Source organism: Trachypithecus francoisi, unplaced genomic scaffold, assembly GCF_009764315.1.
Source record: "Trachypithecus francoisi isolate TF-2019V2 unplaced genomic scaffold, Tfra_2.0 Lachesis_group2, whole genome shotgun sequence".
Lineage (NCBI taxonomy): Eukaryota > Metazoa > Chordata > Mammalia > Primates > Cercopithecidae > Trachypithecus > Trachypithecus francoisi.
In genome coordinates this window covers 108,800,760-108,817,003 of record NW_022681465.1, presented here as the reverse complement: position 1 = coordinate 108,817,003, position 16,244 = coordinate 108,800,760, and the positions used below count along the sequence as shown (strand labels likewise).

The 16,244-nt window shown below is 33.4% G+C and overlaps 1 protein-coding gene across 5 annotated transcripts in view; it reads left to right on the top strand.

Annotated features, from left to right (window-relative positions):
• Positions 1-16,244, top strand: part of AP3B1 (adaptor related protein complex 3 subunit beta 1) — a 302,972-nt gene that overhangs the window by 73,954 nt on the left and 212,774 nt on the right. For all 5 annotated transcript variants that reach the window (XM_033179939.1, XM_033179938.1, XM_033179941.1 and 2 more), the window contains exons 4-7: positions 892-987; positions 1,596-1,756; positions 3,500-3,566; positions 13,821-14,003. In XM_033179939.1, the coding sequence (XP_033035830.1) occupies positions 892-987; positions 1,596-1,756; positions 3,500-3,566; positions 13,821-14,003 (507 nt within the window). The remainder of the gene's footprint in view (positions 1-891; positions 988-1,595; positions 1,757-3,499; positions 3,567-13,820; positions 14,004-16,244) is intronic.

The following is a 16,244-nucleotide window of genomic DNA, read 5'->3' as shown; positions in this document are numbered from 1 at the left end:
CATAGGGATACCCTGTCTCTATAAAATACTAAAAAAAATCCGAGTGTGGTGATGCAAGCCTGTAGTTCCAGCTACTGGAGAGGCTGAGGTGGGAGGATGGCATGAGGCCAGGAGGTTGAGACTGCAGTGAGCTGTGATTGTGCTATTGCACTGCACCCTGTGTGACAAAGCAAGACAGTGTCTCAGAAAAAAATCAAAAACCAAAAAACTGTTTTCAGAACACACATCCAATCTTTTTGAATTTTTATTACGTTAAATTGGTATTAATAGTCACACATTATTCTTACTGGACTGAAAATATCATGTAATGCATGTTGAAATGTGAGTATTACCATAAAAATCAGAGTTAGGGCTCTGGACTCTTTTAACAGATGAGGAAACAAGTTCCCATAACGTATAGTTAGTGGCCGGGGCCCAAATTCTTTCTTATTATTTTTTAAAGAGATAAGGTCTCTCTATGTTGCCCAGGATGGCCTCTAACTCCTGGGCTCAAGTGATCTTCCTGCCTCAGCCTCCTGCATAGCTGGGACTACAAGCATGCACACCATGCCTAGCTTCTTTCTTTTATTTTCATCTCGCATTTTGAAAATATTTTTACAATTTAGTTAATATTCTTATATGAGATCTGCTGAGGGATTTTTTATTCCCTTCAAGAGGAAGGGGCACTTTTATAGGCTATTGCTATTGTGGACTGGACTATTAAAATGATTACTTTAAAGACTTTTTCTGTTGCTACTTATTATCCCACAAAATATTATTTTTATTTTACAATCTAAGATGTGACCAGATTCAGTTATTTACTTGCGAAAAACTGAGCATGGATTTTGGTATAGCAAATACTGAGTTTTAAATGTTCACTCTGGCTACAAATAAATGATTGTTTTTTAACAGATCAAGAAGTTGGTGTATGTTTACCTGGTTCGATATGCTGAAGAACAGCAGGATCTTGCACTCCTGTCCATAAGCACTTTTCAGCGAGCTCTGAAGGTAAATAATGGAGTGGGTAGGCAAATAGCTACAAGGTTTCTGCAGAGTTGAAAGTGTGTCATTTAAAGAAGTGGAGTAATAATCCACTAAATAGCACAGTAGTGTCTTGAAAGAGTTAAAGGCCTCCTATAGTGCCTACTCAGTACACTTAGAAAATAATTTATACAACCAACTGAAACCTTGCTGTATATGTTGCAGCTTCTATATGTTTGTTTATATTCAATATAATTATTTTCATGCTTCAAAGAGCTGTTTATCATTATACTAGTTGTTGAAAGTGTGCAAAGGGGGTTATGAGACATTTTTAAACATGAAATTGATGACCTGCAGCATTTTATTAAGTCTAAAAACCCAGCATATTTAGTAATAAATGACCAACTAGAATTATAACTATTACTTGTATTTAAAACATTATTAAAGAAGTAAACATTTATTTATTTCTGTCTTTTTTTCCCCTTCCCATATACTAGTTGTTCATTTTAAATTAAGTAGCTTTCTTTTGCTATTGTTCTATTACACCCTTTAAGCATCTATTAACTGCATCTTAAAGATGTCTTTGAAATATTGTAAAGTTGAAAATTTGGTGAATATTTTTGCACTGTTTTTAGGACCCAAACCAACTAATTCGTGCAAGTGCTTTGAGAGTTCTGTCAAGTATTAGAGTGCCAATTATTGTACCCATCATGATGCTTGCTATTAAGGAAGCTTCTGCTGACTTATCACCATATGTTAGGAAGAATGCAGCACATGCAATACAAAAATTATACAGGTAAGTGCATTGTTAACAATATACGAAAGATCTCTAATGTTGTAGACCACAGAGGCTTATTTTAGTAGCTCTTTTAGCTAGCCTGTTCTTATACTAAGTAAATCCAGTGACCATATGATGGTATTTTCCCGGCTGCAAACGTTCCTTACACATCTTTAATTTTGTTTTGGCTGTAGAGATCCTGTGCAGGTTTTTATTTGTGAGGCTGTTAGAGCCTGTGATAATTTATAGATTTTACAACTTAAGAACAATCAGAATTTGAATTCTCATCTGTATAGTCTATCTCATGTTCACATATGTTTGTATTATTAGAAAATTGAGATTTTGTTTTTCCTGTTTACAGTAGAATCTTAAGTGTGTGTTCCTCTCAACTCACTTATATTTGTTTTTCCTTCTATCGTTGTTCCTGCTGCTCCCTTCCTTGTCTAATTCTTTTCAGAGCTATTTTATTAAGTAATTTAAAAAAGTGTAGTGATTTGAAATATAGTGCTATACCATATCTGTGTGATATTTTAGAAATGTTATGCAATATTGTATAATGCCCTGATCTCTGTGGAAAGTTTACTGTCCAAATAGAATTATCTACAACAATTTGGTATTATTTTCAGCTATCATTTATTCCTCAAGCTTTTTGAGACTCTCTTCTGTTTCTGATGTTGTATTCACAGTATCATGCTAGGTGTATTTAGATGTATGAAAACAGTAGAGGATGTGGCACTTAATTATGAATAGCATATCATTATTTGAGGAAGAAAATCAAAGACATGCCATAATTAAAGGCAGTCTATAACTGAATAAGATATTAGCACTTGATATATATGTATATACAAAGGTACACTAGCAATGTCTTTGATAGGACAGGGACCTATCATATTTTGTTACCAGAAAGTAAAGATGTAATGAGATGGGTTTGGTAGTGAAATACTGCTTTGAGAAGGAAGACTTAAGCTGAAATTTGAAAGAATTAAAAAGTTTGTCTAGATAATTATAATGCTTAATAATAAATGTATGTGTTTGTAAAAAGTGAAAACTTTTTTTCCTGTGTTAACTGTCAGACAAAGTTTTATCATGCTTCTCACTCACCTTTTCTGCTTATAAACTTATGGGATAAGATACATGCTCACTGTAATGATTTAAAAGTCCTATCACTGGGCTCCAATATATTTCAGCCTCAATGCTTGCCTCTCCTTGCCTTGAGCTTATAGTCTGTTAGTATTCTATCTCAAATGTTTTAATCTTATTACTACCTCTTATTTTTCTTAGTTTTAGTTGGCAAATTTTATAATGCATGTCTCTATCAGTGAACTAGTATGATATAAAATTTTTATTTGGAAATTCTCCATGTTTGTTTTTGGCAAGTATGTATCCATAGTAAAATAATGACTGCTGTCTTGTTATTTTTTTCTTCCCATTTGAAAAAAGAGTTTGTGGTTTATCTACTTAGAGTTACTTTCTTGAAAGTTTCCAACTCTTTTAGAAGTGAACTTATTCTTTCAGTACTTTCTTAACTAAACCATTGATATCTGGTTTAGTTCACATGAACAATATTAGAGGGAAAGATTAGGACACATTCATGAGAAAAACCATCCCATTTTACGTTGTTTTTTCTTTATTTCTAACTTATAATAATTCTTGCTCTCCTTTCCCTCTTTAAAAGTTTCTCAACATCCTTGAATTGGTGAGCTTATTTAAAGCTAGAATTAAAGGGAAAAAATTAATGTAAGTTCTTTTTATATTTTTTAGCCTTGATCCAGAGCAGAAGGAAATGTTAATTGAAGTAATTGAAAAACTTCTGAAAGATAAAAGCACAGTAAGTAATGTCTTTTTATGTCTTTGAAGTAAAAATGTGCTTTATTTACGTAGTATCATTTACCATTATATATTTTATATAGTTATATTTATTGATTTCAAAATGGTGTAAATATTAATGGCACACAGGCCTATTTTTGAAGAACAAAAATTTTCATGTAATGAGAAAGATTGCATTTGGAGTTTTAGATCATTAAGTGTTTCTTCATCAGAATCCGAAAAAAGGCAAGTTGGAAAAAAAATAATTTTCTTTAACCTGTGGCTAAGTGGTTAACGTGGTAAGATCAAGGAATAGAGGTGACTCATGGGGGATGTGAATTACTAGTGTATTAGTATCTTAGATGGGGCTTTTGTACCCACTTTTTATGTTTTGAAACTACTGAGGAAAAGGATTCCAGGTCATCTTAGGATGCTATCATCAGGGAGTGTGTGCTATCTATGCATAGCAGCTATCTAATATAGTAGGCACTAGCCCCATGTAGCTGTAGCTATTGGTTTATGGCTTAGCATTTGATCTCTCCTGGATGTTCAATAAACATTTGATTAGAATGTGTATTCTGCTGTTGTTGAGTGGAGTGTTCTATAGATATCTGTTTTATCAGACATCTGTTTTTTAGTGTTGTTCAAATATTCTACTTTGCTGATCTTATGCCTACTTGTTCTATTCATTATTGAAAATAGGGTATTGAAGTCTCTTTAATTCTGTCAGTGTGTCCTTCATCTATTTAGGAGCTTGGATGTTTGGTGCATATGTGTTTATAATTTTTTTAATCTTCCTTTTGTCATTGTAAAATGTTCCTCTTTATCTCTAGTAACAGTTTTTGTTTTAATGTCTGTTTTGCCTGCTATTCTAGCTTTTTTATGGTTGCTGTTTCCATTATATATCTTTTTCCATCCTTTTACTTTCAGCCTGTTTATATTTTTGCATCTAATGTATGTCTCCATAGACAGCGCGTAGTTGGCTCTTGTCTTTTTATCTAATCTGCCAATGTGTGCCTGTAACTGGAATGTTTAATCCATTCACACTTAATGTTGTTATTAATATAGTTGAATTTGAAGCTGTCATTTTACTTGCTTTTATATGTTTCGTGCCTTTTTGTTCCTCATTTCTCCTTTACAGCTTTTTCTTAGATTAAGTGAATATGTTCTAGTGAACATTTTAATTCTTTTCATGATTTTTTTCACTATATATTTTTGAAACTATTGTCTTATACTTGGAGATTATACTTCTAGTTTCTTTCCTAGACCATTTAGTAAATATCTGTTAGTCTGTAGTATACCAGAAATCATTATTGCATTTCTTCTGTGCATAGTTGGTATAACGTAGGAGGTAACCAAATATAGATTGATTATAAATGAAAACAGAGGAAAGCAATTTGATTCCTTTTTGTCTTCTGTATGACAGGCATGCTATCTGCCGGATATGAAGTCAATATTATTAATATTATGGTTAACTTAATTTTAATAATTTAAAAAATACTTAGTTTTTTTTCTATTATAAGTGCAAGAGATTGACTAAGTACCATGGAGAACAGTAAGATTTACAAGAAGCAGATCTCTCATTTTAATGAGGTTTACCATCATTTCTGCTACATTATAGACTACGAGAAATTCATTGGGTGGCCTGGGAATGAACTCTGTCTGTATAATATGTGCATGTCTTCCCAGACAGGATACAGCATATCATAGGTAAAAACAGTGGCGTTTGAATCAGGTAGAACTGGCTTAATGTCTGAGCATCTGCCATATAGTATATGTACCAATTCTTTATGAGTTTTAGTCTCCAGATTTGTAGGGTTTATAATATCTAATTTATAAATTTGCTGTTTGTGTTGAAAGAACTATTGTACATAAAACCCTCAGAACAGTTCCTAACACCAACCACATAGGATGTTGTTAAAAATTCCAAATAAGAAATAATTACTCAAAAAGGAATGTAAAGAATACAGTATCTGTGTAAAATTGGAATGTCTCTTTCCAAAATACACTAGAAAGAAAAAAATATTGAATACTTGTTCATCGCAAGTATTAATATTTGTTGAATGACTATTGAATTAATTTGTTACATTCTTGGTAACAGTAATTAAGTGTGTAGTATTGTTTTTAACGTCTCCCCCACCCCCATGCAGTGGTTTCATGCTCAGTGTTCATAGGTAGATTCTTTGGGGCTTTGGTGGCCTACCCTTTGTGAGGCACTCATTTTTCCTAAAGTGTAATATACTATATGTTTTTTTTTTTTTTTTTTTTTGAGGCAGAGTCTCGCTCTGTGGCCCGGACTGGAGTGCAGTGGCTGGATCTCAGCTCACTGCAAGCTCCGCCTCCTGGGTTTATGCCATTCTCCTGCCTCAGCCTCCCTAGTAGCTGGACTACAGGCGCCCGCCACTTCGCCCGCTAGTTTTTGTATTTTTAGTAGAGACGGGGTTCACCGTGTTAGCCAGGATGGTCTCGATCTCTTGACCTCGTGATCGCCCGTCTCGGCCTCCAAAGTGCTGGGATTACAGCCTTGAGCCACCGCGCCCAGCCTATGTTTTTTTTTTTTTTTTTTTTTTTGAGACGGAGTCTTGCTCTGTCGCCCGGTCTGGAGTGCAGTGGCCGGATCTCAGCTCACTGCAAGCTCCGCCTCCCGGGTTTACGCCATTCTCCTGCCTCAGCCTCCCGAGTAGCTGGGACCACAGGCGCCCGCCACCTCGCCCGCTAGTTTTTTTTTGTATTTTTAGTAGAGACGGGGTTTCACCGTGTTAGCCAGGATGGTCTCGATCTCCTGACCTCGTGATCCCCCGTCTCGGCCTCCCAAATGCTGGGATTACAGGCTTGAGCCACCGCGCCCGGCCAAAGTTCATTTTCTTTTTTTTTTTTTTTTTTGAGGCGGAGTCTCGCTCTGTCGCCGGGACTGGAGTGCAGTGGCCGGATCTCAGCTCACTGCAAGCTCCGCCTCCCGGTTTACACCATTCTCCTGCCTCAGCCTCCCGAGTAGCTGGGACTACAGGCGCCCGCCACTTCGCCCGCTAGTTTTTGTATTTTTAGTAGAGATGGGGTTTCACTGTGTTAGCCAGGATGGTCTCGATCTCCTGACCTCGTGATCCGCCCGTCTCGGCCTCCCAAAGTGCTGGGATTACAGGCTTGAGCCACCGGGCCCGGCCTGTTTTTTTTTTAAAAATTAATACATATTTCTTTTTCTGTCTATAGTAAAAAAACAAAGTTTTTACTGACACCTGTAATTCTGGTGGTATAGCACAGAATTCCTTCTAGTCTCTTTCCTTTTTATATTTGTAACTTCCTATTCAACTTTAAGAAATGTGGCTCTGGCCAGGCACCATGGTTCTTGCCTGTAATCCTAGCATTTTGGGAGGCCAAGGTGGATGGATTCCTTGAGCCCAGGAGTTCGAGACCATCCTGGGCAACATGGTGAAACCCTGTCTCTACAAAAAAAAAAAAAAAAAGAAGAAGAAAAACAAAAAAGAAAACAAGAACCACAACTTTTATTTCCACAATCTATTTACATTTTTGCTGAGTCCCAGAATGCAGAGAAACTATTGCTTCAGAATTGCTAGTACTATACCTCTGTGGGGTATACAGTAGCGTGGGACCTAATAATTAGAGTTAACTATTTGTTTAGAATTGTTTTTGTCTTTAGTCTTTTTTTTTTAATGCTATGGTAAATCAAAATTGCTTCAATTATTTATATCTTTGAACTCGTTATGTTGGTATTTAAGAAAGCTATTGCTTTTTTTTGAATGATAAATTTTATATTCTTTTTTACTGAATTCTTCTATTGTTTGAGGTAATTTCCTCATTCATCCTCCTTGGGTTTTTTTTTTTTTTTTTTGCATGACAAAGGGTCTTTGCTTTTAAATGATTATTAATACACCAAGTAGTAACATGTAACAAGTTCTTGAATTCTGTTCTCTTTGATTCAGTAACTAAAAGTGGTCCAAACAATTAATATTATGTTTAACTTCATTGTTCTAACCACTAGCAGGAATGGACTACCAGATGTCGCAGAAGAAGGCCAAGACTTCACCTCTCTTCTGCCTAAACTACTTCTGGATGGTTCTCTTCTCCTCGGTCTCCTCTACTTTAGTGCTGCAGCTGCCTTGGGATCCCAGGGCAGCAGCCTCCTTGGCCTTGAACTCTTTCTCCCTTTGCAGGCAATGTTGTTCAATTTCACCTTGAGCTGCTGCTTTGGTCTGCTTCTGCCTCCGGTTCTTTCACTGCAGGTCTCAGACACCCTTTTCAGCAACCTGCAGCAGCTGCTGGATCCCCTGAGACTGACTGGCCATGACAGCGCCAACTCTGAGGCAGAAGCAAGCAGCTGAAATCTCTTCTTTTTTTTTTTTTTATTAGAGAATGAATCAGATCTGCAAATAGAGATGTTTTACTTCCTCTTTTTCAGTTCCTAGAACTCTAATTTCTCTTGTCTAATTATATTGTTTAGTGCCATCACTGCAGTTGTATTCAATAGTAGTGGAGATGGTGGACATTCTTGCCTTGTTTCAGTCTAAAGGAAATGCTTACATTGTGTTTGCATTAAGAAAGATGCCTGGCCCTGAAGATTTTATCTTTGAAATATAGTACTTTTGCAAGGTGCTTCAGGATTTCTTGATGTGGGTCAATTGTTTTGCCTTGGTACTCATTGAGTCCTTTTAGAATGTAGATTCAGAATTTATATTATCTCTAGCAAAGTGGTTTTTTTTTTTTAAAGACTATAATTTTAAATATTAACTCTGTTATTTTTTTTCTTCTTCAGGGATTCCTATTTTATGCACATTGGATCTTCTTTGCCTGTTTTACATTCCAACCATTGTGTCTCTAAACATCTTTACTTCTTTCTTTATCTCATTTTTATTTTTTTGGTTTTTTTTCTACCTTTAATACCCCTTTTTAAATTTTCATTCAGTAATTTTATTCGAAGGACACCTTACAATTTAGTCTTCATGCCTGATTATTTTTGCCCTCTTGATTTCTTTCCTGGTGTCACTCAATCCTGAGTTCTTTTGTTAATTTATGATAACTTTAAAAAATTTATAATTTATATTTATATTTCCTATTTTCAAACGCTTCTTTTGAGGGCATTTAATTCATTTTGAAGTGTTGTGTTGTTTCCTTTTGTTTCATCATTTATATTTCTTTGTCAGTAATTTTAACCAGTTGAATTGTTTTGATTTTCATTTTCTGTTTTTAGTACTTACAGATTACTTGCATCTTTTTATTTCTTTGGACAGGATTGGTGATTTGATTTTTGGGGTAGCTTGCAAGATTCCTAGTACAAGAGTACCTTCTCTCTTAGAATTGCAAAGTATGTTTTCTTTGTAGATGGCCTTTTGGTGGGAGGATGTGCATGCATAGGACCAGTATATGTTCCCAGACTATTTTGAGATATATTTTGTAGCAGCCTAAATTTTTCTCTCTTCTTTTCTTTTCTTTTTTAGGCAGGGTCTTACTCTGTCACTCAGGGCTGGAGTGCAGTGGTGTGATCATGGCTCACTGCAGCCTCGACCTCCCCAGCACAAGCAATCCTCCTGTCCCAGCCTCCTGAGTAAATGGGACTATAGACATGCACCACCATGCCCAGCTAATTAAAAAAATTTTTTTGTAAAGATAGGGTCCCATTGTGTTGCCCAGGCTGGTCATGAACTCCTGGGCTTAAGTGTTCTCACTTTGGTCATGCAAAGTGTTGGGATTACAGGCATGAGCCTCTGCACCCAGCCCCTCTTATTTCTTTTTTCCTGTTATTTCACAGTTTCCAAAGGACTGCTCTCCCCTTACTTTTTTTTTTAAGCTAATTTTCTCCGTGAAACTTTCCCTTTCTACACAACCTCATTGAGTCATCCTCTCTTTCAAGTCTTTTCGTTATAGTCTGCTCTGATCTACCAAGAATCTTTTCCAGTATTTTCACACTTAGGGTGTTCTTTCTCTTTCTGTTGTTGATTTTCGTTTACTTTTAGGCCCACCATTAACTTCTGCTTGCTTTGTTCTAGGCATTTTTTTTCTATACTGTTTTAGGTCTTTGAGAAGTTTTGTGATACAAGCATGAAAATAGTTATCTGGAATTTAGGGTTTATATTTATACTTATATATAATTTGAAGTTTAAAGATTCTCTGTTTTGAAGTTAGTCTTAAAGCATAGGTTTTGGTCCTTTGTTTTTTATTTTTGGATTTGGTTGGGAGAGTCAGACATACTTAGGCACCATTAACTTGTCTACCCAGTATTTAAATTAGCTGTATTTTAAGAATGTTTTCTGAGAATTTTTTCTTTCGTGCGATTGTAATCCATTGTAGAAAGGTTAAAAATATTCTGCACAGATATTTGTGGATCATATCTTAATTATTACCTTTTTTTGGACACATGTAATTCTTTATTGGAGGAAGACAGGTACATTTTTCCCCTGCCCCCCACCACCAAATTTTTAGTGTCAGCATTGGCATTTAAAATCAATAGAGGATCAAAAATCACTTTCATTTTAAAAATCTCCCAATTAAATGTACCAGGTCTAATTTATTTCCACATTTTGAAAAGGAATTTATTTGTTGCCAGCAACAGTTTTTTGGGATCATTATTACGATGATGACATTGGTGTTGCTGCTGATACATATACATTTGAAAGATGTTGATCTATTAAACTTTCTTCATTTAACCTCTGTTGATTTTGAGGCATACCATCTGTTGCTTCTTTTAGGCTAGAGGATATTTTCTTTCAATTGAGATCTCAAAGAAAATTAGTTCCATAATTCTAATTTTAAGGAAAGGTGGAATTATAAACATATTAAAATACAATAGAATGGCTTTTCTCTTTTACTAAAAACCAGTATGTGTCATATGAATAGTTTTTCCTAAAAATAGAACATTTTAGTGTAATTTAGGTAAAAGATATTACAGAAACCTTACAACTGTAGTCAGTGGACTTAAAAGGGGGCATCTAATCTATATTCTGTCATCTCCAATCAACTGTTACCATTTTTCTTTATATAATTTTTTATTGTTTATTCTTAAATTTTATACCATTTTCATCTAACTTCTCAACATGTCCTAAACACTTTCCTACTTTACTACAAGCCTTTTCTAATGTTCACATATGAATTCATTTTTAAAATTAATAACACTTTCTCTTGTTTTTCTTTAAAATGTAGCAATCCATATTTGTTGACATAATTTTCATCATTACTTCAGAAGCAGAGTGGTATTTATTTCCTTTTCCTTCCAAGTTAATCCTAAAGAAATCCTTTTGATAGCATTTAACCTTCTAATAGAAAACAGTTTCTTAGGAAAACAAATTAGGTCAGTGCCTGCTGAAACACTGGTTTATTTATATATTTTTGAGGACATAAAATTTCCTCTTTTTAATTTTTGCTCCAAAATTATGTTTAATGAATAGATTGGTAGTTTATAGCTAAACTGTAGGGGTAAGACACAATTTTATAAGTTATTGATTTAATGTTCATAAAAGCCCCACTGTTATGTGCAAAAAACACACCCCTGAGTTTGTGCAGATGTTTTATTGTGATAGATCTATTATCCAGCTATTAGAAGATAAATGACTGATCTTTCCCATTTTCCATGCCTCAAGAAAATTGAAATAAGAAGGGGAATATCATCTGGGCTGTATGATTAGGGAAGGTTGGATAGCCATTAATTTAAGGGAAGAAAATCTTGGCAGCATTGGCCAACTTATACCATATTATCAATCAAACCTTGATGCACTTCTTGTGATGACCCAGCACTCTCAGGTTTTTGCAATGTTAATTAGAATTCATGACAAAATAGATGCAAGGAAACGTTTTGTACCCTTCATAATTTTATAGAAAATTTATTGTTATTAGAGGAGCCATTTGCTTAGTGTGATTTTTTTCATTACCAGCTTGTCAACTAGCATAGATAATCTAGAGAAAATATGAACTCCATAGATGGGGTGTCACTTTTGTTGATGGTTCATGTAGTTTACCTTGGAGCACAGCTAATGGCTGAAGTTCATAGCAACAGCACAGAAAAACGTGGCAACCAAGGGAAGATAAATGAACCATGTTTATTGCTTTAATATAAAAAATACATAAATGGAAAACTGCATTTGAATTTGATGAGCTCATTGCTAGTTTTGTTGGAGTGATTTATTTTTCCCCTTATATGAAAAGCTACTATTGACACAGTGAGATGGAAATTAACTGTCTGTTTTTTGGAAACCAATATTTTTGGTTTTAAAATCTGAGTAGATCATTTAATTTTAATTCTGAATGTTTTATAGAATATTGAACATTTAATAAACCAGAATTATTAATTTTGCTTGTATTGTTTAGCCCAGGGTCAGATTGTTAAAAATATATGATTAAGTATCTAAAATGGTCAGTTTTATTTTGTAAAGGTACTCTCTTTATATGCTTTTTAATTATTTTGATGTTTTCTTAAACTTTATTTGTATCTGTTTAATTAATGATATTTGTTAGTACCTTAGAAGGTCTTAGTACGTTAGAATTATTGTGTACATGTAGCTCTTGGTTTAATGAATTTAATATTGTGTGGTAGCTGATTTTCCATTTAATTTTCCATTAATTTTCCATTTAATTAGTGTCAAAACACATTTGGAAGAAAATAATTGGTAAGACAGAATAACTTGATTTTACATAGTATTTTAAAAAGTGAAACTGAATTACCTGTTCAGTTTCATGGATCATTTTATCCTAGATACTATCCTTTATTTTTGCACTTTAATACCTTTTACCAATTGATCTTGATATTAATATAAGGTTGGTAATACATAGGGATGTTTATATGTCACAGTGAGTTATTCTAGAGTTTAATGTCATAAACTTAGTTGTTGTATGATATTTTAAAATGATACTAATTGTCACTTTATAGAAATGTAATTATCACAAAATATAATTTCTAAAGAAATTATGTCTTTTGCAGAAGACATCAAAATGTGATTGAAAACATGAGCTTAACTTCCTTGCCATATGTATAACAAATAGAAAATTATATGTATAATACATTTTTATATAGTTCACACAAATAATCAATTCTGTGCTTTTTCGATTGAGGTGCATACATGCTGGGACCAGCAGGCACCAGTACATGGGTAGGGCTGGAGTCAATAAATGCAGCTTCACGTTTATACTGATTGGTAATTCATAAAATCCCCACAGGACTTGAAACTTGTTTAGCATAATAGCGAGTCTATATTCTGAGCTGTTTTCTTTCAATTGTATTGTTGGTTGCATATTAATAAACTAAATGTCAGCCAAGTAGAGGGACAAACACTCAAAATATGAATATCATTGTATCTAATATTTTTCAAAAAGTACCATTTCAGTAAGTTATATTTCCATTTAATTGCTTATTTTAAGTCATTGGGGAAATTTTAGACACTAAAATGAAGATCCCTAGTGTTCAGATAGAATATGGTATTAATTTGTTTTTCAAAACTGTGTTATATTGTGGGCTAACTGCACATATATCATTTGTACATATATAGAAGTATTTGTGTAATATATATTCTGCTTAGTTTGTATCTTTAGAGTAAAGGAATCTTAATGTTACCACTTTGTAAAAGCATCACAGTTCAGAAACTAACATTATGATTCATTAATTGGTCTTGGAAAAGCCGCCTTTTGTTAGTAATATATTATTACAACTTATATACATTGTTATAAAAGTGTTAAGAGCCCAGGTGATGTTCTAAAATTTCAGCCAGTGTGTTTTCTTTGTAAATAAATTATATTGGGTAAATACTGGTGGATTAAGATGTATATGATTTGAAAGTGTTCTTCTGTTAAAAAACATTTATGAATTTCTCGTATACTTTTTAACGTAAGCTCACTGTAGAATGATTGTCGTTCTCATTTTAAACTGACACAGTGTGATCTTTGTTATTGTTTTGATTCTTTTTCTGAATATTGTTATGAACAAAGTACTGAATTTTTAGATTAGAATTTAGGTTAGCTTTAAACATGAAAAATGTGCATAATTAATGTTTAATCCACATAGGAGCAATGTATTGAAATTTAACTTGGTGAAATAAAAATATCAGAATTTACTTCTCTTCAGAATAGTATTAGTTTTCTAGACATATTATAACTACTAAAATTATTCTTTGAAGAATAGGCACCTTAAAGTTTGTTATTCAAACATGAACATTCATTTTAATTGAATGACTGAATAATATTGATTGCCATTAAACTGATTACACTAATATAATGCCTGAGTAAGACCTTTGATGTAGGGGAGAAACATTTTTTAATAAGTTACTATTTCTTTCTTTTCTAGTTGGTAGCTGGCAGTGTTGTGATGGCTTTTGAAGAAGTATGCCCGGACAGAATAGATCTGATTCATAAGAATTACCGCAAGCTATGTAACTTACTAGTGGATGTTGAAGAGTGGGGGCAGGTTGTCATAATCCACATGCTAACTCGATATGCTCGGACACAGTTTGTCAGCCCTTGGAAAGAGGTAAGTGTTGAACAGTCTGCCGCTTTCAAATATACTAAGAGAATGGATGAGCTTTTTAAAACTTGTGCAAAAAATTAGGAGTAGTAAACTAGAGAAATCTGCATATTTAAGGAAGACTCATTGGTCTCTTGTTCTTTTACTAAAGCAGGCAACCAATATCAATGCAAGAATAACTGTCCATTGTTCTGGCACTGATTGATACATATATTTAGTGGTGTAAGTATATACACTTTTAGTTTGATACTGGCAAGAGGCCCTTGTTAGGAGGAGCAGCATGACACCGTGTTTACAGTGACATTGTCAAACCGTGGATTTTTTGGTTACTAGTTACTTTCACATCTTTGAGCCCCAGCTATTCCAGGTACTCATTTGTAAAAAAAGTAGGTGATGTGATTCTATAGCATGTGAATTTATACCTAAAGTAATTCATTTCTTGCCTCTATAGATAAATATTGTTGAACTTTTAAACTACTTTTTCCTAGTTTTGTATTTATAAAACATTTGTGTTCTTCTTCTCTTCACTTTGGCTGGTAGCATTTAGTAGAATTAATAATTTAAGTGAAGCTATTTGTTTTCTTTGTGCAGATTAACATTAGAAGTATGCCTTATTCTTTTCATCATATTGACAATTTAGAAAATTTTATCATATAGCTTGGAATTAAGATCCTTAGGATGTATACATTTAAGATTGAAGGTAATTTTAAACCACTTTAAAGAAATCCTTAAATGTTATAAGAGTAGCACATTCATCCTAATCTTTTGATGTCTTATCTTTTTAAAATACAGTATTACAGATTTTAGAAACCAATTTGTGTAAAAAAGAAAAAAGATTTTAAAAAGCGCCTGTTATATCAAAGTGTTCTGTATACATACTTATGATAGGCCTTGCGTGCTCAGTACATCTTGCTTTTGTTAATTAGAAAAATGTAAATAACATGGAAAAATGTGTATGATACATGCTTTCAATGACACATCAAGCTTGCAAATTATTATAAAATCTTGATCAATATTTTCTATATTGATTTAGTATTAGCATTAAAAACTATTTAGAAATGTTAATACTTCTTTATCCATAAGAGAGTAATACTGATTTTCATCTCACTTTTAATATTAACAAAATGATTATGTTATCTGTCTTAAAAATTAAAGTATGTTTTGAATTATTAATATATAAAAGTCTTATGTTACATAATGCTCTTAAACTGATGAAATTTCACTATCCTTGTGAATTTTAATTTTATAAAGTTAATTTTATTTATCATTGAGCAAAGTACATTTTTGATGGTACTTTTGCTAGATTAAGGAACATCTCTATGATGAAAATGTCCAGGCCCTTTTATGGTAACTTTGATGAGAGATTTTTGTTGCCAAACAGCTAATTTGTTTAATTTCAGCCAATTCCTTTCAAAACTTCTGCTCAGATTTTTTTTTCTATTGTATAAAGTTATAGGCAATTTTGCCTTAGCTAATCACTGTCACCATTTAAATTTTTAAATTTTACTTTCCTATCATTTTCAGTAGCTATATGCAAATGATCCTTTGCTTGTAATTATATAGAAACTGGAGTTAAAATATATAGTTTATTTACCATACTTGCTAAAAATATGTAATGCATAGTAAAATCTCTGCTTTTATATGTTTGTCTATTTGTTTGTTTTTCTGTTCCTTGAATTTTATCTTATTTTAGATAAAATTTACTTTTAAAGCCATTGCAAAGGAAAGTTAAGTTCTCTACCATCATATACATTTATTTTTTAACAGATAATTTAAAAAATTGGCACTATATTCATTCTTGGTGTTTTCACATGTTAACTCCATGAACATGAATTAGAACAAATATGAGGTGAAGTCTGGTCATTGTCCCTGGCATACTGGAATGGGCTAAGTCATTTCTTTTCTTTGCCACTTACTTGCAATCCAACCTTGGAGTTATTCTAAATGCTGTGCTTATTAGACTAATTTAGTGGTTTTCCAGTGTGCACATCAGCCCTCAGGATGTGCTAGCACTGCCACAGGAACAAGCAAAGCAGGGGCAGCGGTGCTCTAGACTGTGCAGCTTTTTGGGCTTCTGCTAGCTACTGTTTCAAACACAGAAGCCTGTTTTGCCTTCCTTTCTTATGCAGCTTTGAATTTGATTTCCTTTGAGAAAGATCCATTTGCTTAAAAGAAAGAAAGAAAACCACTTAAATAAAAGATTTGTAAGTTTAGCTAACTCGAATCTTCTTCTTGTTTTTTTAAATT